This window comes from Tripterygium wilfordii, chromosome 4 (assembly GCF_013401445.1).
Source record: "Tripterygium wilfordii isolate XIE 37 chromosome 4, ASM1340144v1, whole genome shotgun sequence".
In the NCBI taxonomy this organism is placed as follows: domain Eukaryota; kingdom Viridiplantae; phylum Streptophyta; class Magnoliopsida; order Celastrales; family Celastraceae; genus Tripterygium; species Tripterygium wilfordii.
The window spans coordinates 5,398,910-5,425,746 of record NC_052235.1 but is presented as its reverse complement, the minus strand read 5'-3'; the positions used below and the strand labels follow the sequence as shown (position 1 = coordinate 5,425,746).

The 26,837-nt window shown below is 38.2% G+C and overlaps 3 protein-coding genes and 1 long non-coding RNA gene across 7 annotated transcripts; 1 reads left to right on the top strand and 3 right to left on the bottom strand.

Annotated features, from left to right (window-relative positions):
- Nucleotides 1-113: 113 nt before the first annotated feature.
- LOC119997182 lies at nucleotides 114-7,192 on the bottom strand. Of its 2 annotated transcripts, none has more exons than XR_005467976.1 (7): nucleotides 6,971-7,192; nucleotides 6,345-6,415; nucleotides 5,537-5,556; nucleotides 5,350-5,417; nucleotides 3,800-5,230; nucleotides 3,617-3,714; nucleotides 114-1,104 (listed from the first exon to the last, which is right to left on the bottom strand). It is a non-coding gene; the product is annotated as an uncharacterized LOC119997182 (long non-coding RNA). The 2 variants fall into 2 exon arrangements; XR_005467975.1 differs by lacking the exon at nucleotides 114-1,104 and adding an exon at nucleotides 3,340-3,479.
- Nucleotides 7,193-7,445: 253 nt separating this feature from the next.
- Nucleotides 7,446-14,903, bottom strand: LOC119997181 (protein PAT1 homolog 1-like). 2 transcript variants are annotated; one of them, XM_038844037.1, is made up of 6 exons: nucleotides 14,599-14,903; nucleotides 13,488-13,633; nucleotides 12,806-12,862; nucleotides 11,129-11,204; nucleotides 8,732-10,078; nucleotides 7,446-8,656 (listed from the first exon to the last, which is right to left on the bottom strand). In XM_038844037.1, exons 1-6 carry the CDS (start codon nucleotides 14,648-14,650, stop codon nucleotides 8,100-8,102), a joined length of 2,235 nt encoding a protein of 744 aa, XP_038699965.1. In that variant the 5' UTR covers nucleotides 14,651-14,903; the 3' UTR covers nucleotides 7,446-8,099. The 2 variants fall into 2 exon arrangements, with proteins under 2 accessions (XP_038699965.1, XP_038699964.1); XM_038844036.1 differs by having other exon boundaries at nucleotides 7,446-10,078; nucleotides 14,599-14,902.
- A 431-nt stretch (nucleotides 14,904-15,334) lies between these two features.
- On the bottom strand, nucleotides 15,335-22,166 carry LOC119996722 (protein PAT1 homolog 1-like). Its single transcript, XM_038843462.1, has 5 exons — nucleotides 21,809-22,166; nucleotides 21,089-21,234; nucleotides 19,784-19,840; nucleotides 18,934-19,009; nucleotides 15,335-17,923 (listed from the first exon to the last, which is right to left on the bottom strand). Exons 1-5 carry the CDS (start codon nucleotides 21,855-21,857, stop codon nucleotides 15,825-15,827), a joined length of 2,427 nt encoding a protein of 808 aa, XP_038699390.1. The 5' UTR covers nucleotides 21,858-22,166; the 3' UTR covers nucleotides 15,335-15,824.
- Nucleotides 22,167-24,613: 2,447 nt separating this feature from the next.
- Nucleotides 24,614-26,711, top strand: LOC119996756 (probable xyloglucan galactosyltransferase GT17). 2 transcript variants are annotated; one of them, XM_038843517.1, is made up of 2 exons: nucleotides 24,614-26,433; nucleotides 26,475-26,711. In XM_038843517.1, exons 1-2 carry the CDS (start codon nucleotides 25,098-25,100, stop codon nucleotides 26,480-26,482), a joined length of 1,344 nt encoding a protein of 447 aa, XP_038699445.1. In that variant the 5' UTR covers nucleotides 24,614-25,097; the 3' UTR covers nucleotides 26,483-26,711. The 2 variants fall into 2 exon arrangements, with proteins under 2 accessions (XP_038699445.1, XP_038699444.1); XM_038843516.1 differs by having other exon boundaries at nucleotides 24,615-26,711.
- The last annotated feature ends 126 nt before the right edge of the window (nucleotides 26,712-26,837 follow it).

The following is a 26,837-nucleotide window of genomic DNA, read 5'->3' as shown; positions in this document are numbered from 1 at the left end:
TCAAGGAAGTTTTTTTATTACGGCTTAAGTTCTTACTCAATTCTAGCTACCAAAAATTGTTTTCTGCTGGCATGGCTTTTCGTTGGATCTGAGTTATTGTTAATTCTATACCCTTTTATAAGTTATGTTAACTGGCTTTTGCTAACTGTTGAAATTGTTGTTTGGCATATATTAGGAAAAGTATGGTGTCATCAGATAATGGGGAGCATTACTAAGAGAGCCCGCAGCTCATTAAATCCACTCCTACTGAGCAGGATGTGGATGAGCTCCCCATTAAAGGATCTACATGAGTAGCTGGACAACTTGAAGCATTACTGAATTTGAGGAGTTTTATGCTCCATCTGCTGCTTGTGAGGTAAATATCAATAAAACTTGAAGTAGTGTTATTCTACTTTATATGTACAACTCAGATCATTATATCACTTGAAATCTTTCAACTTACATTGTCTAATACGTGAGATGTTCTGCATGCAACTTTGTATTATTATTTGGAAATCCAGAAATTGACATATTGTGAGCATTCCTTGTGATTATTTTATATTTAATGCCTTCAACTATCATAATTTCGTGGATTAAGGGTGCCATCAATGCCAAAAGGCCTCCTGCTTTTGGAATTCTGGGTGTTACTCATCACAAAACAAACTCTCTCTCATACCTAATTCAAACTATCTCTTTCCTTCTTTACATATTGGTTCTATATAGGTTTGGCTAGGGGTGATGGTAACTTTTTGAGTTAATTTTTGACTACCATTGGTGAGATGGGTTAGTGAAAGCATGCGTTGATGAAAAGTACAAATAGATCAATGGAACTTGATATTGGCTTATGATCATATCTCTTGTAGTTTGTCCTTTTTGGTTACATCCATTTCTGCAAATGGAAACACAATCGAAGGAATGATAGAACAAAAAATCCAAACACGAGAATACAATAAAACTACACTAAGAGACAATAAACTGTGACTAATAGCGTATGTTATGTGCGTGCATGATTTGCAATATGTACATCTTTTTCCCTCTATTTTTTTGCAGTTTGTCCCATGAATCTTATGCGTTGCTTCAATTAATCATGAAGTCTCCCTTGATAAAAATTTGGTGCATGACAATCTGTGGCACAAAGAATGAAAAACATCATTAGCTTCAATTTTACATGCATATTTATAATCATACTACAAAATTAAGGCATATACACAAACATACTCTATTGTCAGCAGGAACTCGAAATCAGTAGAATCATTATAACGTATTTCTATTGTATCTCTGGGTTGTGGATTCTTTTTCTGAATTATTTCATTCCATCCCAAAAGGTATGCACTGTTCATCTTCTGGAGGAAAATACCATTGCCTTTATATTCCTTCTTGGCATCATTGCAATCATACATGGAGATGTAGATTTTTTCTTCGCTCTTGATCTGTTTCTTTCTGTCACTGCTCAAGTAGGGTAAAATATATGTCTTCACATCATTATTGGTTAAAACTAATACAGCATTTTCAATGTCTCCCTTCTTAAGCTCTATCTCGATTGGCCATACCTTGCCCGTTTGTTTGTCTATTCCTTTTGATGAGGATGGCTTTTGGTGGAAGATAGAATTTCTGCTCATTGTGGCTGCTGGTGTGATATTGTAGTATTGGTAATATTTATAACTGGAGTTTACAACATTTCCAACACATAAATGAGTAATATTGTCTTAATTACTATCTTTCACGATTGTAATTTAAGACCCAAAGAAAGAGATGCATGTGCATCGATATTGACATGATATGATATTAATTGTGCATGTTATTCATTTATTTGAACACGTGATTAAACTATTGCCCATTTATTTCTAACAATTTTAATTGTCATATGAATATTAATTTCCTTAACATCCACTACTGGTCCTGTAAATAAATAAATATATGTATAGTTGATATATTGTGTTGTTAAATTGTGATCTAAAAAATTAAATTAGATCAACTTATCTAAAATGTGATTTGGTGGTTAGGATATTTTACAACTTGCAAAACATGGTATGTGATAGTAGAAAATTTCTCATCGTTTTCCAAAATAGGAAATGCTTACATTTTGAAACCCCTTTATATTGCACGCATACGCATTCACATTCACACATACGTGTGTGTGTATACAGTAGCACATAACCACATACACATGCATGATACTCGACGAACAATGCCCAAATTAAATGTGAAACTTTTCCAGCATAGGAAATTCCCGATTTTCCAACTCTTAAATCTCGTGCATATATCTTTCTTTGATATCAAGATATTTATATATATGTGTATGTATTACATGTATAGCGTCTGTGTAGGTGTCTCTTGCATATGTATATGTTCACCATCATCTATATATGTGTCAATTAAAGGGCTTGATATCAAGTTACAAACCTGACAGAATGACTTGGGCAAAAGGCAGCCAAAAACATTTTTTAAGAAACAAGTATCTTTCTTTTTATATGGTAAAAAAATCCCTAAGATATTAAAACACGATTACGAACTTAATCGGGCTCTCCTAAACACTTGGTTTTTAATGTGATAAACACATGGCAGGCTTAAGATTTTGCTTTTCCTAAAAAAAAATAGCACGTGCCATGTGAGTGTTCAGTGTTCGACGATACATGATTCACGTGCCTAAATTCAATAGACTAGAGAAATTAAAGCTCACCAAGATTCGGCGCATATGAGTTGGCAAAACTCACATGTGCTCCGTCGTATCATAATGCACTATGTTCTTTCCTTACTATTTTGTTACACTTCAATGCTTGAACAATTAATAAGTCCAATGATACCCATGATAACACAAATGCATAAATACTTATTCCATGAAATATATATTAATTAATTATTGAATTCATTTTTAAAAAAAATCAAAAAATAACCTCAAAATTCGAAAGAAAAACAAATAAGAATAAAAATTGTTTATTTCTATTATATTTTTGCATCATGTGAAAGTTACGTGACTTAATAAAAAAGTCGGGGAGCTGTTGCACAAGAAAATTAAATCCATCACATTAGCTCAGCCATCACAAACCATTTTCGGTAACTTCACAACTACAATTCTAACAGCCATGTGACAAAAACTACTTGTGTTTTTTCTTTTTTTGGCAAGTGCAAAAAACTTTGTTATTCCATGTGGCCAATTACATTGTGGAAATCTCCCACGTGCGCATTTAGTTTTACGTTTTCTTGTCAAAGTTGCACTCTCTTCCTGCCTGGTACAACAACTATCTATATATATATATATATATATATATAAAACTGTTTGAAGATCCCCAATCCTTCAAATCAAAGCATTTTCTATCTTATCTATCTATGCATTCAGTTTTCATTGCAACAACATTTCTAGAGAGATTTCCAACATCAAAAAAATTCACTCTTGCACAACATGGTTTTGTGGCGTCAAAGAGGGAGTAATTGGACGATAATGAGGAATTGCAGCTTGGATCTTGATTCCAGTTCTTTCCAATCTCTTAATCAGCAACAAACTTCGACGTAAATTGCAAATTAGTTTCAAAATTTCCTGTGTTAGATTATTTTTTTTCTTTGCTATTTTTGAATAATTTTATGAATCTCAAACTATTTCAAGAATTTTTTAGAAAGATTATTGATTAATGTAGGGTACCTGAGGCATCGAAAGCAGCAACCCAGAAGCAACCTATAGCCTTTTTTCACAATGGGCAGATGAATATTTGCGACATAACCGAGCTTCAGGTGATTCCTCTGAAAAGACATTGATTCGTCTCAAATATATATTTATCTTCAAAAGTAAGCAAATCCCAAATCAGTGTTAGGCGATCCTCATTACCTGAATGTGTCTGTATCTGTAGGCCAGAGCCATAATTTGGCTTGCAGGTCGAGAAATGGAAGAGAGGATTAAGAAGACCAGCAGCAGAGGGCCTAAAGCACCATCACTATCTCAACTGTACAGTCTTCCAGGTGTTTCCATGAAGAGATCTCTGCAGAGGTTCTTGCAAAAGAGAAATAAGAGAACTCAAACAACCTCTCCCTATAGCAAACATTGATGGTTACTTACCATAACTGGGAAAAATATTGCCTCCCATCGATAGAGAGAACGAGATATATACTATTATTATAAAGTTTGGTGTGACCCCTTCCTTACCCAAAAACATTTCATTTTGTCAGTCCCAACCGTCACACTTCTGGAAAGAAGCACAATAAAGTATTCTGTACGTTAGCTCATTGATAGTTTCCTATACTCTCTCATGAGTGCAGATTTAAGGTAATTTCAACAACTCCAAGTTTCTAAATGGAGTTACAATGACTTGCAAATAAATACGCTAGTATTTTGAGCAAAACTAAACATCAAATCTAAATATAATCCACAAAACCTCAGCAGGAAAAAAAAAACACACAATAAAGAGAAAAAAAATCAAATGCATGAAATTGTTCACAGCAGTTAAATAAGCCCAATAAGACTTCAGGACGCCGCCACGATGAGAGGTGTTACACAACTTAAACAATGGGAAAGTAACTTGCACAACAATAAACTGAAGAAAGAAAGATTGTAAGAAACCAATGAGATGCATTTAGTCAGCAGCATCCATCTTTGATGATATTTTCCTCAGTTTCCAAAATGCGACAAAATATCGACCCTGCAAGAGGGCACCAATTTTGATAATGTCTATAGCGGCGAATCTTAAAAGACTATTACCAAGTTACTACAGGGGCTTCACATGTAAAAGATGTAATGAAATTAAAAAAAAAAATACATAAAGCAGTAAATCTTAAAGAAACTATTAACACTAAGAAAACACTAGGGCTTTGCAAGCAACATTTAATTTACGTTTCTTAACAATAAAATCAGATAAATGTCCAATTTTGTCAAGATAAAATCTCAGCAATAGTCGTGAAGCTGACAGAAATAGTTTGAAATCTAGACCTGCTGAGTTGTATTAGCCTTTTAAGATATCAGGGTGCGTGAGCTCAATTCTTTTGCTTATCAATATTTTCAAGGTGTCATAATTCTTCATATAATCAACTGAATAGAAGTCCAAGTTACTGAATTATTTATTTGTTCAAGCATTTTGTCTTATGTAGTCAGCAGTGGTGCAGTTATGGCTCAACAGCAGCACACTAACACAAGCCACAACCAAGCTCCACAGCAAGATCCGGTTCATCTTGCCTTACTTGAAGCCTAGTAGTATTACACATTGAAGCTTACCGGCATATTGGATCAAGGATTTGTAGTGTAGGTTGTTTCAATGGTTTATTCCTTCTGCAGTCCATTGATAAAAGACAAAAGAATCGTCATTGACAAATATACTAAGCCATACATGAGGAGCAAAATCAACTAATGCAAGAAAAGGAAATGGAAAGAAAATGTACCAAAATTACCTCAAATTGGAATCCATAATACAAATCAACCCTCTTCACATCTTCCAAACTCAGTTCAATGGACATCTCTTTTGGGGAATAAGCGGTTAGGGAGATGGAGACCACGTCAAAACAACATCAGAACACATGCCTAATCAATCCCTCATAAGTTTAGGTACAGAGAGAATTTTAAGAAAATGAGGCTTACATCGTCTTCGCCATACATATCTGCAAAGTGATATAATAGAGGTCCCAAATTTATTCAAACCTGTAAAATTCTCTACAAACTTATGCAAATAATGTGGAGAACATCAAGTATACTGATACAAACAGCCTGAGAGCAAAAGTGAACATCAGTAGACCCACACAAGTATCCAAGACATACTTCACCAGGAGCAGGGAAACCAATATCCTACACAATGGTCTGACAAACTATACGTAGAAGTGGGCACTGTAATTTATTACCATACAAATAGCACTCAATGCGCTCTTTTTTTTAAAAAAATCATTGTTTGTTAATAGATTTCTTTGGTTGAGTCTTCCTTACTGTATAGAGGGCGACTAGGTAAACAAAAAGTGGACAATCAATCAACTCCCATAGACTAAAAGGTAGAGTTGAAAAAGGCCGCCTAGCCAAAATTTAGCAATGAATCATGATTAAAAATGTTTTATCCTCCACACAGCTTTACTTACAGACCACATAAATCAAACAGGAATTGCATTCCTGTATTCCACATGACACAAGTCCGGGTGCCTCAATGCTGGACACTCCAAGTAATCAAAGTCTTCCTAAACATGCAAGTCTATCCCTAGTCCCTACTATATTACAAAATTTTAGAAAACTATGTCCATGGCTCTTCCAAACAATTAAGTAATGAATAATTGACCATTTTTAGCTGGACTAATAATGTTTGAAACATGTCCACAGGAATTCATTTATTCTGTACAATTTTAACACCACATGGTTTCACTTGCAAGTTGCAACAGAAAATTATAAGCCAAGCAGAGATGAATACCTTGGGCGGGTGGAAGCTTTTAAAAAGATCTTTCATATCTTTTGACATCCTCTTCTGCAGCATATGGATAGCTGTAAAAATAGTAATAGCGATATTAGTGACCCATAATCTAAGCCACAATCACAGGAAAGTATGATGAGAAAAATGAGAAACTGCGGGCTAAAACAAGTTAAAAATACGTAACACAGAATCCAAGAGGCAAAAATTCCAACTGAAATATAAGCAAAGCGCAATAAACAAGTCTTAAGGAAAACTACATTTATGTAATAGCAAAACTGAAGATGCTGCAGAAACCACTCTCACAGTCCAGCCAAACAGACAAATCCATAATTGAAAGACAATTCATCGAGTAACAATTTAAACCCGAAAATTTCTCGAAAAAAGAAAGAACAGAGAAATCGTCAGATGATCAGAAGCCAATCGTTTTAGCTTTTAATCGAAGTTGTGAAAATCGAGCACATCAAACATCGGTTAAATTTGATATATCGATGACGAGCCAAACGTAAGTCATTTCATCAGCATTCGTGAAAACTCTTATGCAGAAGAAGCGATCAACATTCATCGAACACACATGCGCATAACTAAAGAAAGGGATAAGAAGAATAGCAATCGATAGATGGAGATACTTGAGGTAGGCAGCGATGATGCGGTTGAGAGGCTTGACTTCCAGCGCTTCTTCGAGCTTCCTTTGGCGAATCCGTTCCTCATCTTCATCTCTCCTAGTCGAATTTGGATCCGCCCCTCCTAAACATTGTGAGTAGAAACAGTCTCGGGAGTACCATTTGGCGCCGAAGGCAGAACTCCTAAGTTGGATTTCGAGTTCCGAACTCGATTACTTGCTGAACCATTTACTGTGGGCTGCTAGGATGGATCGCTAGGCCCAGGCCCATCGAAGTAGAAGTAGACTGGTACCTAAGCATACATATTTAAGACTTGAGCCCGGCCGAGGTCCAGTTCAGTCCCCACCACCTGGTCCTTGTTTATTTCAAACTCTCAAAGGGTAAAAGATCATTGCGCTCACAAGTTTAGAAACTAATTTTTGACTACCAATAGCCAACAAGAACCAAAAAACACAAGTTTGAAAAAATTTATAACAAAAGAGAGAAAATCAAATCAATATGGAATAACTAGTACCTTGTCTAAGAGCATACATATGCTTCAAAAGATTATTACATATCGATAATCATCAGAGAAGAGAACCACCAACCATAAAGGAACGGTTGTTCCCAGAATTACAAGACTCCCAACAGACAAAAGACTAGAACCACCCCTTCAAAGAAATAATCACTACTAACAAATTGCCCAGAATGACCTAGGAGGAACAAAAAAAACACGAGGAATCCTAATGTTCTTTTCCACAATGATGTACATTCTATCCCCTACCCTTCCACTTCCAGTTGTCCGAAGTTTCTACAAAGAGCACCAAAATAAAGCTCCCCAGAAAGAAAACTTCTGGTCACCAACTCCCCTCAATAATTTCCATCACGATACACGTTTCAGCAACACTATATATCATCTGAATGAGCAGCGAGATTAAAGAATTCTAATTAAGACTGAAAAAGAGACGAGTCAATTAAACAGATTATACCGAGGCATTAAAAACTGACTTGCGTTATGGACACGACTTTGCATCCACCCACAGACAAAGTATATCCACTCATGGGCAACCTCACCTTTTTCCCCATGCACAGAAGTGGATAACAAATACCATTTGCATCATTGTCTGGCTTTCACATGACCTTTGCTTCTACTATCTTAACTTCTCACTGATTCAGAGTTTATTTGGCCACTTGTCCCGGAATGATTATTGAATCCACTAATAGGCATGGATCTCTGAGCAAAATCTAATAGAAGCTTCCGCTGGCTATCATTTGTGTGCGGCAGACTTGATCGCAGAAGATCCACAGGCATTTCATCACTTATTGCCCTGGTGACTTCTGAACCAATAGCCTCTGCACTTGGCTGGTTCTGCACATAGACTGATTGCAATACGGTGTCATATTTACTCACGCAATACTTAGTAAGCATATTAAAAAATTCGCCAAATGATGCCTGCCAGAGAGCCCGAGATGACAAGCTACAGGTGCCAGCAGACTGAGGATCAGATAACAGCTTAGTCGCCCGGTCAAGTAGAGACTTCAAAATAACTGAGGCCCCATCCCCAGCAGGGCTTCCAAAGGGGCGCAATGGCGGCTGCTCTGTTGAACAAACAACTGCGATAAGACAAGCACTAAGTGCACGTAGATCCATGTCATTAATACAAGCAGAAACTGTCTTGGCCAGATTAGTAGTAGTCTCAGCTGCTCCCAAATCCGAAGGAAGACCGCCAAACAAAAATATTAAATTACGGAAAATGCCCATACAAACAATTCGGGTGAGCTCACCACCTGGAAATAGAAGCTGTAGAAACCTATTGATAAGCTTTCTTCCCTTCGGGAGAGAGACTAATCGTAGGAACACAATGTCATCCTTGGGGCCTAGGCCAACAGCGTGGCCACTGTTGCCAAGTTGATCAGCAAGCTGAAGTGATGCTGCCAACCCTTCAAGCAGCATGTCCCGCCGATGCCGTAGCTGGGCCCCACCATCTTGATGCTCGTTAAATTGCAAGAACCTGTCAATATCATCTATATCAAGTAGTAGACAAAGGCCATGTTCAATAGTGATTCTAGCTGCAAGCATTGGTTCCTGTTCCAGAGGCTTCATAGAGAGTCCTAGCTCAGAAATTCCAGCAACAGAACCAGAGGGAGGAGTGTCAACTTCAAGAAGGGGACGAGGCCTGCGAATGGAAGTCAAGGGAATCCTCCCAAGTACATCAGCTTGCGCACGAGGATGCTGTTCTGCACTGTTACGGCCCTGAGAGGGAAGTTCCTTCAGGTGAGATGGGGAGAAATGGTGCTTTATCCTGGACCCAGCAGATTTTTGAGCAAGACGAGCTTGGTGGTAATAATCATCGATATATGGGTCACTGCTATGAGTGGCAGCATGCTGAGCTCGAAGAATACTCTCTATCTCTTCGGTCGTCATATACTTGGACCTAAATTGCACCAAACCAAACATCATTCTATGTGTTGGTGCAGGATTGGAATGATAAGGTTGGGATTGCATTCCCGCCAAATGGGAGAAAGATGGTTGAAGTGAAGCATGCAGTCTCTGCTGTTGCTGCAGATGCGACTGCGATGAAAATACGCCATCATGGCGAGATAAGTGCGGTGGCAATATATTTTGTAAGAGGCTGGACTGATCTCCATGTAATAACCCACTGTGGTTAGGCCAATGGTTTTGTCCCCTGCTATTAAACAAAAGTTCCGGAGAGCTGTACTGGGGAACATTTCCACCATAGTCCAACCCATGGTGTAAACCAGCCAGATGAGGGTTAGAGTTGGGTAATGGAGAGAAGTTTGGCGCAGAGAAGGGCGACCCTGATACATCGGATAGGGATGAAATATATGGGTGCTGCAGTGAAGCTTGCTGGGATCTGCCACCAGGAAGAGGGAAAGATGTAAAATTTGACTTTGATACCAAAATTGGTTCGCTTGTGTACTGATGCAGCTGTGGTGGCTGCTGCGGATATGAGGAAGTTCTGTACAGAGGCTTTGATTCACTGAAACGAGCAGAGGAAGGTTGTGGCTGTGATGGCCATCTCTTGAGCTCCTGGGCGTCTTCCATACAAGGCATTTGCTGATCCAGCAAGCTTCCAAGTTCTCCATCTTGTGCCCAGTCAGTGGCAGATGAACCTGCAAGAAGTAGTTAATCTCAGAGAGTGACATACATAAAACTACTACTGTATGTGTAAGTCCTACCAACCACTTATTATTGCAAATCTGACGGCATATAACCAACCACTCCCTCCTCCTCCCCCTCCCAAAAAAAAAGGAAAGAAATGAATAAATGAAAACAAAAAAAAGGCACACAGATGACAGAACATTTCAAGGCAGTTTAATGCTTAAGAGTTAAGACCTCAGGAAGAGTGAGACAATACTAATAGGATAGGATAAGTAAAAAGTAATGTCAGAAACTTCTCACTGTTCTTCCTCAACTCTGCATAGAGCATTTGGGATTCCATTGTGCAGCAAGCAAAAATTTCATAGCCAAGTTGAAAGGGGATTGACATGGACTCGGAGCGATTAGGCTTAAGTTACCACTTGCTCATTGTAATTGGTGAAATAGGTAAGTAATGGAACATGAATGCTTGATTTTAGATATGACAGAAAAGTGTAGATAATTTGAGAAGATACCAGCTTGGCATCCGCCGTTCCTCCATAAGTTTATTCTCATTAAGAAAATTGATTCATATAACCACATTATCATCTCCCAATAGAGCACCAATTCAATAGAGGCTCACTAGGCAAAGAACTATAACCAAGTGATGCGTTTCAGAGAGCCAAAGTAAAGGCAGCTCAAATACAAGTAGCAAGTACTAACATACCAACTACAGTATTTTCTCTAGACCCATTTCACCAGTACATCATCATCACAACTCCAGTAAGATGACAATAAATTCAGAATTAAAAAAACAAATTTCAATACAACAATCAAGCATTGGATCATTTTCAAACTCGAAAGAAAATTATTTCGTACCTCATGAACAGACCCAAGTATCACAAAAGTTAATGCTCATCCAATATAAGTATCAAACTATCAATACATTAAGGGCGGGTAAGGTTACCAAAAGCATTGACACGTACACATTTTTAAAAGAGGGAAAGAAATACAGTACAGATCTAGGAAATCAAAACATTCTTCCTCAAGATTATGAAAAATAGGAGTGCAATAATTTAACTTACTTTCTCTTGAAAAAGATTCGGAACCTCTATTGCCAATAACTCCAGGATTTTTTGGCTCCGTGACAACACTGTTTAACTGCGCAACAGGAATAAAATTCAAAACCCACAGAGTAGCTATAATAAGCATCCCAAAAACTCATATTTATGGCAGAAAAGATAAAAGGGAAGAAAACAGCATCAGCTGAGCAACAACATCAACAATACAGATCAAGTAAACGCCATGTTTGGTGTAGCTTAGTTCAATATGTAAACCATAATACAAAAGAATGATTCAACTCTACACCGACAGTTGAAGCACGAAAAAAGCATTTCAAAATTTGAATGAGTTATTATGAGGAAGGTATTAAATGCCAATTCTAATAATTATAAAATGCTAATATAGTAATACCAACGTACACATAAATTCCACAAATAATGGGTATGAAATGGACAGTACCCCGCTCTGTCATAAATGAGCTAAAGGCAACTGGAGGTAACTTGTTCAAGCCATTCTACCTTTCATACGTTAGTTCATTTGGAAAAACGGGCAAGGAGGCTTTTGAAGGCTTTGTGACTTGTTTTGATGTTTTGAATGTCTCATTCTTTCTATAAGTGCATGGATCCCTGTAAGTCTGATGGAAATACCATGTTTGGCGTAATTGAGCTAATCTATTGCAACTGCTCGCATTGGGTTGTAACCATTTGGTGTGCTTCCCAAAAATATTCATGCCCTAATTATTATATATCAGACACATACTGACATCAATTAATACAAGCATACATGATGTATTTATATAATGTTTTTACACAATAATATTATGAACATAAGTGCATATAACATATTCAATAACTTGTATGATCAAGTACTCAGAAAAATCAAGTAGAAATACATTTATATCGAATTTGTTACATACCCAAGTACACAGATCCAAGTCTATTTACTCATTGTTAATCGTACTAAAAGGTACAGCACAAATACAAGAAACCAACAAAAATTACCCCTGCATATAGCATACATAACCAAGGCAACAAAGTATTAAGTTATGCTGAAGCAACAGATGGAATTATTACCAATTAACCTTAGAGCACTTGCAATGGTGTTTTTTGGTATGGGTCAACAAATATGTATAGGGTTTTGTATTTTGCTGATGTGGTTGTATTGGGTTTTGTGTTTTGCTGATGTGGCTATATTGGGAGATGTGTTTTGCTGGTGTGGTTGTATTGGAAAATTGTGTTTTGGTGTAGTTTTATTGTGGACAACATGGAGGGCATGGGAATTTGTTGGCCTTCATGTTGGGCGGGAAGGAAAAATGTATAGGAATTTGTGTTTTGCTGATGTGGCTATATTGGGAGATGTGTTTTGTTGATGTGGCTGTGTTGAGATACGTGTTTGGCTTGACTTTTTATGTAATAGAGATGGGACAGTCTTGATTTTTGCTGGCTCAGCAAATTGTTCCCATTGCAATTGCTCTTAGTAACAAAGTTTTAGGCATCCATCATTGAATCGTAACATAGGTTGCAATCACATCAAAGTTTTAAGGGGTGAAACTTTGGGGGTGCTCAATAGGCAGTGCCCCAGAGTACCAACACTGGTTGCTCAATTTATAACACAGCTCCAACAGACTGGCGAGCACTATAGCATCATTATTATCATTGCAAGCAGCATTATTATAAAAGTTAAGATAAGAAGAAGCTGACCTTTGCATATGTAGTTGCTAGATCATCCACATCAGATAACGATCCAAAACCCACACCCTGGAAACATAGAGGGAAAATGCCAGTCAGAGGGACATACCATTTTATTCACAGTAAATCAAGTAAACGTTATAACATGAGTTCATAACTGTCACAAGCCAATTGATTATTAATAAATTAAGGTTGCCTTAGCAAGCAAGGGTAAGAACTCTTTCTACCTCAAGTGTATTTCTAACAGAATTGGTTTCTACATAAAAATGATGAGAGAAACTACAGAACTAGTATAAGAGATGGTACCAAAAACCATTCTCCAAAATCCTATTTTTTCCATATCAAATCCACGGGTTCTTTTCTCAATATGCAAGTGTATAATCCAAACCCAAGCCTATGCACCGAACAAGTTCTGACATGTAATTCCCTAGCACCTTAAGAAATACACACTCACCTCCTACAACCATGACTTTTTGATAATAACTCCAAAATGGCAGATTTCTGACCCAATTTTTTCTTCCACATTTGGGCAAAAAAAAAGAAGAAGAGAAAATCGTTGGGTTGTAAAACATTTTCTAAAACTTCCCTGACTGATGAAATGACAAGAACAACTGATGAATGAAGGTTAACATAAATCACAGTAAATTTGACCGCATAGTTTATTATATTATACATAAAAGCGAACAAATCTTACCTCATCTTTATCAAACAAAGAGAAATCATCATCATTGACAGATCCGAACACAGGATCATCACCATCATCATCCAGACCTCCCAAATCAACTTCTTCCATGGCATCTTGCCCAAAGAACGCATACTGTGTTGCATCAAAGAGTGCATCTGCATTGATCAACAAAGATGCGGGTAACATTAGAGTTTTCCCATATCAAAACTCATTCATGCGCACATGCACAAGGTAGTAGAAGCAAAAATGAAACAGAACTCATGCTCTAAGCTACATCAGGGTAGAGCATTACATATGAGACAAAACGTGAACTCAAAATCTAAGTATGTCAATGTATATACAACTCAATTAACTATCACCAACATCCAAATGCAGTTCAATTGACACCAAAAGTTAACCTTTATATAAAGAGCATTATGATGGTGCAGAGAAAACCACATGAAAAAGCCAAGAAATATGGCTGAAAAAAACACAATAAACTGATTATTATTCCAAAAAAAGTCAAATGGTCTTCATCCCAACCAGCAGCAAAATAAGATCAGGCATCATTCTGTGATTCTACTTAGTTTGTGTAATGATTCCACAATAGTCAAACATTAGAAGTTATCAGATTCTACTTAGTTTGTGTAATGATTCCACAATAGTCAAACATTAGAAGTTATCAATTGGTTCTTTGAATAAAAGAAGCTAGAGATGCCCTGCCTACACCCAACAAAGCTAAATTCACAGATGCACGCACACCTGCAAACCAAAATCAGCTCTGATCTCGATTAAGCAATATTCCGGAAAAATGAATTACCACAAAAAAAACAGCTCAAACACATCAAAACCTGACCCAGTATCTGATAAAAAAAAAAATTGGCTACCAAGGGAAAAAAAAAGAAAGAAATCAACGGACAGGAAAGCATCCGGAAATCTTGAATCTCATGTTATAGTCACTCTCGATTCCTGACGATCACAAAATAACTTGAGAGAAGTCAAATTACAGTTCCTTTGCTCTCTCTCATTCTCTACATCCTACTGAACCTAAACCAACCGATGATAAATTCCAACAACGAAGGACCTTTATCCCTAAAAGTAACACACAACTTCGAATAAAAAAAAAAAACAGTGAGCTAACCTGATGGACGTCCACTGGCGTCCTTCAAATCTTTGCTATCAGATCTCTCCATACTTACATAACCAACCAATACGATAATATATAGATATAATCAAAAGAACGAAACCAAATCAAAGAAGGCTAAGCACAGTTGACGCTATATATGATAAAACCTAGCAGAACCGGGAGGTGGGACGAAGGGAATGGTATGGTGTGTAAATTTGAGGGCTTGTTAGGGTTGGTTTGGGGAGCAACAAGGCTCCTCCGATGGGGAGGGACATCGAGTTTTGGGAGAAATTTCTAGCAAGAGTCCCACCCCACCCCACCCCTATCTATTATTATTATTGGACGTCTTGTAAAGTAAAAAATTTATATTTTACTAATCTTATTTATTTATTTAACTTTGTTATAATACTAAAATTATAATTAAGTCGGTTCAATGAAATTCTTGTTTCTTCTCAAAAAAAAAAAACTTTATAATTAAGTTGGTGTTATCATATCATATCTATATTTATAGAATCTAGAAATAATTATCATATAAGTCACATAGAATAATTTCTTATTCATCCTTGTTACGTGTATAAACTCTAAGCATTTCACCTTATCTTACCTTATATTGAGCACACATGTATTTAATTTTGTATACATTTTAATGAACAATTATTATTTAAATATGATAATTGATAAGTTAGTTCATGTTGTCACTTTCTAACAAAATAGAAAACTGAAGACTCACACAGTTATAACCAAGATTCAGTGGTGCACAAATCAACATAGAATTACGAGTACCTTATCCAAGAGCATCCACATGATTCCAGAATTCAAGAGTTATTACATATTGACAAAGATCAGAGAACCTCCTTAAAGGAATGGTTGTTCCCAGAAATAAAAAGACTCCCAACAGATACATGACTGGTCTAGAACACTACCCCCTTCAAAGAAATAATCACAATTCACAATTGCCATCTAGGACTAGGAGGAACAAAAAAGGAAGAATCCTAATGCTCTTAACGACAAGCCTGTACATTCTATCCCCTATCCTTCCACTTCCAGTTGCCTGGAGTTTCAACAACGAGCATCAAAATAAAGCTCCCTACAAAGAAAACTTCTGGACACCAACTCCCCCCTCGATAATTTCCATCATGATGCACGTCTTAGCAATAGTATATATCATCAGAATGAGCATCAACATTTTAGAATTCTATTTAAGACAGTAAGAGAGACTGAGAGAGAGTATATTAAACAGATTAAACTGAGGCCTCAAAAACTGATTCCGAGTTTATTTGGCCACTTGTCCCAGAATGAGTATTGAATCCACTGATGGGCATGGATCTCTGAGCAAAATCTAATAGAACCTTCCGCTGGCTTTCATTTGTGTGCGGCAGACTTGATCGCAGAAGATCCACAGGCATTTCACGACTTATTGCCCTGGTCACTTCTGAACCAATAGCATCTGCATTTGGCTGGTTCTGCGCATAGACTGATTGCAAAATAGTTTCATATTTACTCACGCAATACTTGATAAGGATATTAAAAAATTCGTCGAATGATGCCTGCCAGAGAGCCCGATTCGACAAGCTACGGGTGCCAGCAGCCTGAGAATCAGATAACAGCTTAGTCGCACGGTCAAGTAGAGACTTCAAAATAACAGAGGCCCCATCCCCAGCAGGGCTTGCAAGGGGGCGCAACGGCGGCTGCTCTGTTGAACAAACAACTGCGACAAGACAAGCACTAAGTGCACGAAGATCCATGCCATTAGTACATGCAGAAACTGTCTTCGCCAGATTATTAGTAGTCTCAGCTGCTTCCAAATCCGAAGGAAGACCGCCAAACAAAAATCTCAAGTGACGGAAAATGCCCATACAAACAATTCGGGTGAGCTCACTACCAGGAAAGAGAAGCTGGAGAAACCTAGTCATGAGTTTTCTTCCCTTTGGGAGCGAGACTAATCGTAGAAACACAATGTCATCCTTGGGGCCAAGGCCAACAGTGTGGGCACTTTTGCCAAGTGGATCAACAAGCTGAAGTGATGCTGCCAGCCCTTCCAGCAGCATCTGCCGCCGACGCCGTTGCTGGGCCCCACCATCTTGATGCTGGATAAATGGCAGGTACCGATCAATGTCATCTATATCAAGAAGTAGACAAATTCCATCTTCAATAGTGATTCTAGCTGCAAGCATTGGTTCCTGTTCCAAGGGCTTCTCAGAGACTGTTTGCTCAGAACTTCCAGCACCAGAACCGGAGGGAGGAGGGTCAACTTCAAGAAGGGGACGAGGCATGCGAATGGAAGTCAAGGGAATCCTCCCATGTGCATCAGCATGTACATGAGGATGTTGTTCTGCACTGTTACGGCCACGAGAGGGCAGTTCCTTCAGGTGGACTGGGGAGAAATGGTGCTTTATCCTGGACCCAGCAGATCTTTTAGCAAGGCGAGCTTGGTAGTAATAATCATCAATATATGGGTCATTTTTATGAGCAGCAGAATGCTGCATTCTAAGAATGCTCTCAATCTCTTCGGCAGTCATATACTTGGACCTGAATTGCACCAATGCACTATCACTCTTCTGACTACTAATATCAGAGCCATGATGAGAAAACCTATGTCTCCCTTGATGAGAAGATTTTGGTTTTTGATCCCTGTCAGTCAAACCAGCCATCCTTCTATGAGATGGTGCAGGATGAGAATGATACAGTTGCGATTGCATCGCCGCCAAATGAGCCAAAGATGGTTGAAGTGAAGCATGCAGTCTGTGCTGCTGCTGCTGCTGCTGTGATGAAAATAGATGAGATGAATATAGGTCATTATGGCGAGATAATTGCTGTTGCAATATATTATGCAAGAGGCTGGACTGATCTCCACGTAATAACCCACTGTGATTAAGCCAATGGTTTTGTGCCCTGCTGTTTAATAAAAGTCCAGGAGAGCTGTACTGGGGAACATTGCCACCACAGTCCAACCCATGATGTAAACCAGAAAGATGAGGATTAGAGTTGGATAATGGGGGAAAGTTTGGAGCAGAGAAGGGCAACCCTGATCCTCCGGAAAGGGAAGAAATATTCAGGTGCTGCGGTGAAGCTTGCAGAGATCTGCTACCAGGAGGAGGGAAAGATATAAAATTTGATTTCGATACCAAAACCGGTTCACTTGTGTAGATCAGCTGCTGTGGTGGCTGCTGCGGATATGAGGAAGTTCTGTACAGAGGCTTCGATTTACTGAAACGAGCAAAGGAAGATTGTGGCTGTGATGACCATCTCTTGAGCTCCAAGGCATCTTCCATGCAAGGCATTTGCCGATCCAACCAGCTTGCGACTTCTCCATCTTGTGTCCAGTCAGTGGCAGATGAACCTGCAAGCAATAGTGAATCTCAGAGAATGACATACATGAGACTGCTACTGTAGATGCAAGTACTGCGACCTCATATTACTTAAATCTGACAGCAGACCAACAACCACCACCTCCCCCTTCCCCACCCCCAAAAAGAAGACAAGGGAAGGAGACATGGAAAAAAGAAAAAAGAATAGAAAAGCACACAGCATATTTGAACGCAGTGCAAGGCTTTAGGTAAACTTCAGGAAGAGTGAAGTAATACTAATAGGAGAGGATGAGGAGGAAGTATCAGACACTACTATCTCGGGGAGTTCTTCCTCAAGTCCGCATAGAGCATTGGGATTCCATTATTCAGCAAGCAAAAATCATAGCCAAGTTAAGAGTCGCACTTTGACTATTGAAGATGACAAATGGTAACCCACACTTACACAAAGTGTTGTAAATTGTAATAGCTAAATAATGGTAGATGAATGCTTGATATTAGATGTTCCAGAAAAGTGGGAGCATAGATAATTTGAGAAAGATACCAATTTGCTGTCCAGCCTTCCTCCACAGAACTTCAGTTTCATTAACAAAATTGATTTACGTAAACACGCTATCATCTCCTAATAGAGAACAACTATTATGATACTGGTTTACTAGGCAGAGACAAGTACTGCGTTTCAGAGGGCCAGAGGAAAGACAGCTCAAATACGAGTAGCAAATACTAACATACAAGCTGCAATGATTTTACCGGACCCTTTTCACCTATACATCATCATCTAAGTCTCCAGTACAATTACAATAAGTTCACCAATAATAAAACACAGACAAACATCAAAACAGTAATTAAGCACTGGATCACAAACAGACCAAAGCATAGCAAAACTTAATGCTTATCAATAAGTACCAATAAATTACAGCGCAGGTTATCAAAAGCATTTACACACACAACTTATAATCAAGGGAAAGGAAAACAGCACAGATATAAGAAATCAAAACATTCTCCCTCAAAATGATAAAAAACAGGATGGCAATAATTTACTTACTTTCTCTTGAAAAAGATCCTGAACCTCTATCTCCAATAACTCCAGGATTTCTTGGTCCCATGACAACTCTGTTTAACTGTGCAACAGGAATAAAATTCAAAACCCACAAAGTAGCTAACTAGCTATAATAAGCATCCCAAAAACTGTGAACTATGGCAGAAAGGATAAAATTGAAGAAAACATCATCAGCTAAGCAACTACATCAATGACACAGACCAAGTAAACCCTATGTTTGTTTAACTTACTTAGCAAAATTACACAATTATATTACAAATATATGTGTGTATAACATATTATATAAATTGTCTGATCAAGTACTTACTTTGCAAAACAAGTATAGATACATCAATATCCAATTTGCTACGTACCCAAAGAATCAGATTAAAATCTATTTTAACTCATTGATAGTCCTACTAAAAGGTACAGATACAAGAAACCATTTAATAGTTACCCCTGCATCCAGTATGCATATCAATCCAACGAAGTATTAAGTTGTCCCGAAACAACAGATGGAAATATTACCAATTACCTTAGTAACAAAGTTTTTGGAGTTGGTGATTGAATCGTAACATAGGTTGCAAACCATTTTAGGGGGGTTAAACTTTAGGGTTTCCCAATGGGCATTGCCCCAAAATACCAGCACTCAGTCGCTCAAATAAGAACACAAGTCCAAAAGTAACCAAGAGATCACAGCAATCCTGCCACTAACTTGACATAAATTATACCTTTATAAATGAAAAGGTAGATCAACATCGAACTAATAATCAAATGCAGACTGGCAAGCACAACAGCATCGTCATCAATTCACTGCAATCATCATTATTATAAAAAGTTAAGATAAGAAGCTGACCTTTGCAAATGTAGTTGCTAGATCGTCCACATCCGATAATGATCCCATACCCACACCCTGAAAACATGGAGGAAATATGTCAGAGATGCATGCCACTTTAATTCTAGCAAATCAAGTAAACGTTATAATATGAGTTCATAACAGTAGAAAGACAGTTGACCATTAAGAGCTTGACATTTCCTAGCAAGTAAGGCACTGACTTTTTCTACCTCAAATGCATTCTAACAGCATTGGTTTATACACAAAAATGATGAAAGAAACTACAAAACAACTATGTATGTGAGATTGATCAATCAAGTTATCACTCGAACAAGTAACAAAAATACTCTCCGGAATGCTATTTTTCAATATCAAATCCATGGGTTCTTTTTTCAAAATATAAGTGTAATAAGACAATTCTTCCTTGAACAATATCGTTGAGTATGCGGATACTTGGCTGGCACGCCACCCCAAGAGGGTTTCCTAAGAAACAATAATATAATCAGGACTCCACACTAACTGGAGGTGGACTTGATGATTAAATTACTAGCTTAAGTGTACATCTAGGGGGTCAGAGGTGAATTAGGACAGTAAGACTTTGACAGGAAAACACTTATTAAAAGAAACAATAATATTAATATTACTAGGAAATAACATATATGGATGTTTAGTTTTATTCAAAGACTTCTATGCTTCTTGTCTAGTCTCCTTGTCTCTCGTTTATTCTTCTTCTTCTCATCCACCCATAACTAAAAAGGTCAACAACACTCATGCACAAGGCACCCGCAGGGGGTGGGGTCGGAGACAGGCAAGATGTACAAACCATACCCCACATAATATGTGGAGAGGTTATTTCCAAGAATTGAACTTGTGAGCTCTAGTTGCACCCCTGCAACTCCACCACTGGGCCACATGTTCGCATGTGGTCATAACTATCGTTACTGTATAACTAAAATGAGCAGAACTTATATATAACTAAAACAAAAGGAACTCATAGTCCAAAGTCTATGCAGTACCGGTATGGCAACCAACACGCTATGACATGAAATGCCCTAGCACTTAAGAATGCAGAAATTCCTACTGCAACCATAACTTATTGATATATCTCCAAAATGGCAGTTTCTTTTGACCCAATTTTTTCTTCCTCGTTTAGTAAAAACAAGAAAATCGCAGGGTATCAAAACATTTTTCTAGAACTTTCCTTAGAATCAAACCCATAGCTGACGATAGGACTAGAACAACTAATGAATGATAGTCAACATAAATCACAGTAAACTTTAGAATATGGTTTATTAGATATTATAGATAAAAGTGAACAAATCATACCTCATCTTTATCGAACAAATGGTACTCATCATCATTGACAGATCCGAACACAGGATCGTCACCATCATCATCCAGACGTCCCAAATCAACTTCTTCCACGGCATTTTGCCCAAAGAACGCATACTGTGATGCATCAAACAGTGTATCTGCATTGATCAACAAATGCGGGGTATAAAGTACTTCAGAATTTTCCCATATCAAAACACAATCATTAACACATACATAGACATAAAAATGAAACAGGATTCATGCTCTAAGCTTCCGTTCAAAAAAAATTAATGTGCTAAGAGACATCAGTTGTAAAGCATTATATGCCAGACAAACACCACCTCAAAATCTAGGTATGCCAACGTAAATTCACAGATGCAAGTGCAAGTGCTCCTACAAACCAAAATCAGCTCTGATTTCGTATAAACAATATTTCAACAAAGTAAATTAGCACAAGAAACGCAACCGCAAACCCATAAAAACCTAAGCTAGTATCTGATAAAATTGTTTGGCCGTCAAGGGGAGGGGAAGAGAACAGAAAGAAAAGCAAGCGAAAATCTTGAAGTTATAGTCACTCTCGATTCCTGAAAACCATAAATTAAATTAATATCATTCTCTCTAGTATCTACATCCAACTGAACCTAAACGAAACCGATCATAAATTCAAACAATGAAGGACCTCTATCCCCAAAAGAAACACACAACTTCAAACCCAAAAAACAGTGAGCTGACCTGATGAACCTTCAGTGACGTCCTTCAAATCTTTGCCAGATCTCTCCATATTTACATAACCAACCAGAGAAGAGAATCTCTAGATTCAAATCAAAAGAACGAAACCAAATCAAAGAAGTCTACGTACGGTTGACGCTAGATATGATAAAACCCTAGCGGGAGCAGGGAAGGGGAAGATTTAGGGTTAGCGTTAAAGGAGCTGGAAGGAAGGGAATGGCATGGTGCGTAATTTTGAAGGGGTTGTTAGGGTTTGTTTGGGAAGAAAGAATGTGGGAAGGAAGCCTCTCTCAGAGAGAGAGGGATATGGAGTTTTGGACAGGAAGACCGACTCCTTTGCTTTATACATTGATCGACCAGTAACCATGGATCAGACACATGGGCACACTGAGATATACACGCAATACGCAATACGCAATATGACAACCTAAAATTAAAAATAAAATAAATTTACATCGAACCACTTAGAGTCATATAAACGATGTGTATCACCCTAATAATTAAAGTTTAATCTCCTCTCTCTATTAAAGATAAATAAATTTAAATAAATATGCGCATACTTAATTTTGGCTACATATTTTTTGTGAATTATAATTTTTTAGGTTATTACATTTTTAAACAAAATTTTTTGGTCAACATTTCGATTTTTACCGACTTCTCATGTGAAATTGTCATATATTTGTATAGAAAACATGATTTGGGGCCTATTGTATGTGTCCATGAATTTATGGGTGTCGGGGTCTGTTGTAATTTTTTTTACAATAGACCCCACCTTAATAAATAGGAGGTGTTTAAAATTTTTCTAAAAATAAAATAAAATTATGGATATGTTTGGATCGTGTTAACGAATCTAATGGTATAATTTTCATTTCAAACAAAAATCAAATTCATCACAAGATAGACATATAATGTTATGGGTTTATATTCAACGGTTCACAATTTTCATCTCTTGTTCATATTCAATTTGATTTTATTATGGGACAAAAAATATATAATTACACTCGTAAACCAGATCAAAACACATTCATAATTTTTAAAACATAAGATATTTTTTTTTAATGACCTTAGAGCCATTATAGCGGCCAACGACTTGTTATTAAAAATTTACAGCAGGTCTCAATCACCCGAAATTTATCCTATGCACATAAAAAAATATAGTTGTTGACTTGTTGTAGATTCTTATACTATTAATAAAAAAAAGTATCTCATTGTTAATGTATGTGAATAAAGCAATGAAGCATATATAGGACAATTAATTGGTTAAAATGACTGTTGGATTAGTGTATTCCAACTTGGTTAGCAACCATCAGCAATTTCAATCATTTGTATTTTCTAATCCAAAAATGATTACGTCATCTGCAATCAGTCTTCTAATTGAAAATGCTATGCTTCAAGCCCAAAATCATCAATGGCCCATTGGGCTATTACATGGGCTAGGCCCTTTTTTCTATATTTGACTTTTAAGTTTTAATTATGGTAGTTTTTTTTTTTCCCACTTAGCAAATACTTGGTCAACTCAAAACAGGGTGATTTTGCAAAAGGATGTCCACATACAATAAATATTAACCCTCCTTTCCCTCTCAACACAAAACCCAAAAAAAAAAACCACCAATATAATTGGTCCAAGTCCTACTCTCTGTCTCTCTCTCTCCCCCATATGGTAAATTTGTCTCCCCCTTTCAAGGTTTCTACTCGTTCTTCGACTTCATCTCCTGGAAATTCATTTTATTCCACACCCACTACCTATTGTTATTCAATTAATCTCATTGACTTTGATGTTAAAGAATTAATTGATTTTCAACAATAAGTTTCTGGTCCCCTTCATCTCTGTATAGCGTTTGTCCTTGATCATAAATGTGTTAGGTTTGTTCTCTGCTCTTAGCTGCACTGTTTCTCTATATAATTATGTTTGTTTTTGTTTATTTGCTACTATCGTACTATCTTAGTATACACATTGGGTTATTCTTTCAAATAGCATATTGGTTTGGTATATTATAGACTCAAAAGTCTACAATCAATTTGTAAGGTCTGACGAAGCATTCGATAACCTGTAAGATCACACAAGAGGTCGACCGTCAAGCTTGGACATCGGTGTAGTGCCGGGCGGAGAAGCTCTGAAGGTCAAGTCAATCACTGGTGGGGTAAATGTTTTAGTGAGAGAAGTGGAAGACTTTAGAGAGAGAGAGAGAGAGAGATGTACCCAATAGTAGTTGAGTCTTAATGAGGAGGGATCCTCCCATATTTATAGTGCTCTGGTCACGTGATCTGCACGTGTCGAACCATACAGACGGGTCTTGGGCTTTGATTGGGCCCAAGGACTTAAGTAGCAGCTTTCTTGGCAGCATGAGCTTTGAGCCTTTTGGATAATAATTGGGCTTTTATGAACCATCGTGTAGACCAAAATTCATATGGGCTTCCTGGAATAGGCGGCCCAGGCTCTCGTGGGCCTTTTGGGCTAGGCTCAAGACTCTCGTGGGTCTTTGCGAGTTTGGCTAAGATTCTTGTGAGTCTAGTTGTCAATTGTTTGAGATTCTCGTGGGCCTATCAGGCTCGACTAAGACTCTCATGGGTTTAACATTGTCGATTGAGACTCTCGTGGGCCTTATAATGCAAATTCATATGTACACGATTTTTGGCTCATACATATATTACGCTCCCGTTCCGCACAACTTTTTAATACCACCCTGTTGCCGCACCTCAGCTCATGCCTGCCGGCGCCGTCGACGCACAAGCCTCTCTCCGCCTCCTGTGGCCCAAAGCCCCATTGTGACTAGGTAAATTTATTCACGATTACAGATGCATAAATGGTAAATTTTAATTTGTTGCATTATACGAGGATTGTTTTCTATTTCTGACAAACAATGATCGACAATTGTCGACTTCTTATTTGCTGCCTAAATATTTGTCTATTCTCACTTTGTCACCACTTTCTTTTCTCTTTTTCTATAAAGGCCAAGAAATACTAGGCACGTTCCATCCATGCACACTCTATTGCTTAAAAACTGTTTTATCCACATGGCCCCCCTGTCTTGACCTTTATTTTTCTTCTTCTTTATTACACCATTAAATCATTCACCGTACGCGCATCAACTTCTGTGAAGTTTTGAGATCCAAAAGCCTCCACCTCCACATCCTCTCATAAGAAACCACACACACACACAAACAAAAACAAATAATCTCCTCTGTCGGTGTTTCTTCTTCTTATTCTCTTTTCCTTCTTCTTTGTCTGATTGTCTCCATGAATTTCAGAAAACAACTAAGTACAGCAATTTCAATTCCATAGACACTGAAGATGAAGAAAAACCCAAAAATCAAAGAAACCCACTTCAAGTACTATACTCCCATATTCGCTCTAGCTTCACTTTCTGTCTGGTCTATTTTGCTCTTCTGTTGTTTCTCTCCCAAAAACAATGATGATCATCAAACACCACCAAAACCAACATTAGTCCCCACGTGCAGGTCACGTGTGTCAGTCTATGTCTACGACTTGCCGGCGGAGTTCAACTTTGGCCTTCTCAAAGACTGCCACCACTTGAATGTCTACACCGACATGTGCCCACACGTCGCCAATTCCGGCCTCGGACAGCCACTCCAAGACATGGAAGACGAATCCGCCGCCACCGCCACTTGGTTCGCCACTCACCAGTTCATAGCCGAGATGATCTTCCACGCGCGTGTGCTCAACCACCCGTGTCGTACGCGTGATCCCTCACGAGCCAGTTTATTCTACGTTCCATTCTACGGTGGGCTCCACGCGTCGAGCATGTTCCGCGAGCCGAATCACGCGTTACGCGACGACTTAGCCGTTCGTCTGGTTGACTATCTTCAATCAATAACGTGGTGGCACAGGAATCACGGAAGGGATCATTTTATAACTCTGGGACGAACCGCGTGGGATTTCATGAGAGAAGATGGTGGGCCCGACTTTGGAGCCAACCGTCTCTTAAATCTGCCACCTGTAAAAAACATGTCGGTGCTAACCGTGGAAAGGCAGCCGTGGCAAGGCCACAACCAACACGGCATCCCTTACCCCTCCTACTTCCACCCAATGACGTCCCAATCCATGTTGACGTGGCAAGAAAAGATAGCCCACTCACAACGGCCCCACTTGTTTTCCTTCATCGGGGGCCCACGTAAGGGTGTGGAAAAAGCAGCAATAAGAGACGAATTAATCAATCAGTGCAGCCGCTCAAGGAAATGCAAGCTACTGAAATGTGAAAACAATGGAAGAAACAACTGTCACGAACCGAAACGAGTACTGGAGATAATGATGAAGTCGGAGTTTTGTCTACAAGCGCCGGGGGACTCGTTCACGCGGCGGTCGACGTTCGACGCGGTGCTTGCGGGGTGTGTGCCGGTGTTTTTTTCGGCGCACACGGCGTATAGTCAGTACAAGTGGTATTTACCAGAGGAGTATAAGGAGTATTCGGTGTTTATAGATGTTGAGAAGGGGAATGTGAGCGTGGAGGAGGAGCTTATGAAGATTGGGAAGGAGAGATTGGAGAAGATGAGGAAAAGAGTGATTGATTTGATTCCGAGAGTGACTTATGTTCATCCCAATGCGAGTGACCTTGGGTTTGAAGATGCAGTTGATGTTGCACTTAAGGCATTGTCCATGCATGTGCAGTCGTCTAAGTCCCAGTCTCCTAGACATTAATATAACGTACGTACAGCTAAGCTTTCTTTTATTGTTTCTGTTTTCTTTCCTTGCTTTGTTAATAAAGAGGGCAAAAGCTAGACAGGGTAAGGAGAATGGAAGTAGAGATAATAAAACGTTGAATACTTGTATCTCATAACAATGTATCAGTGGACAGATGTTTATTCAACAATCTTCTGCATGTGACCGTCAGATCATGTATTCAACTATTGAATCTTAAAAAAAACATGTTACACACTTTACATCTAAGGATTTAAAACTACCCATCTTACTCATCTTCTTCAATTAATTATATTTGTTAATAAAAATACACCATTATATTCAAAATTATTGATATTTATCATTTATTATTTTTTGTGAATTTTTTAAAAATAT

What these genes read in the sequence shown, in the direction of transcription:
- LOC119997181 (XM_038844036.1), bottom strand. Translation starts at nt 14,650, where the DNA reads ATGGAGAGATCTGATAGCAAAGATTTGAAGGACGCCAGTGGACGTCCA. An exon ending in CGCCAGTGGACGTCCATCAG is followed by an intron (nt 13,634 to 14,598) that starts GTTAGCTCACTG and finishes TGATCAATGCAG; the next exon opens with ATGCACTCTTTGATGCAACA. An exon ending in CGAATCTTTTTCAAGAGAAA is followed by an intron (nt 10,079 to 11,128) that starts GTAAGTTAAATT and finishes TACTTCTTGCAG; the next exon opens with GTTCATCTGCCACTGACTGG.
- LOC119996722 (XM_038843462.1), bottom strand. Translation starts at nt 21,857, where the DNA reads ATGGAGAGATCTGGCAAAGATTTGAAGGACGTCACTGAAGGTTCATCA. An exon ending in ATTTGTTCGATAAAGATGAG is followed by an intron (nt 19,841 to 21,088) that starts GTATGATTTGTT and finishes CCATGTTTTCAG; the next exon opens with GGTGTGGGTATGGGATCATT. An exon ending in AGGATCTTTTTCAAGAGAAA is followed by an intron (nt 17,924 to 18,933) that starts GTAAGTAAATTA and finishes TATTGCTTGCAG; the next exon opens with GTTCATCTGCCACTGACTGG.
- LOC119996756 (XM_038843516.1), top strand. Translation starts at nt 25,098, where the DNA reads ATGAAGAAAAACCCAAAAATCAAAGAAACCCACTTCAAGTACTATACT.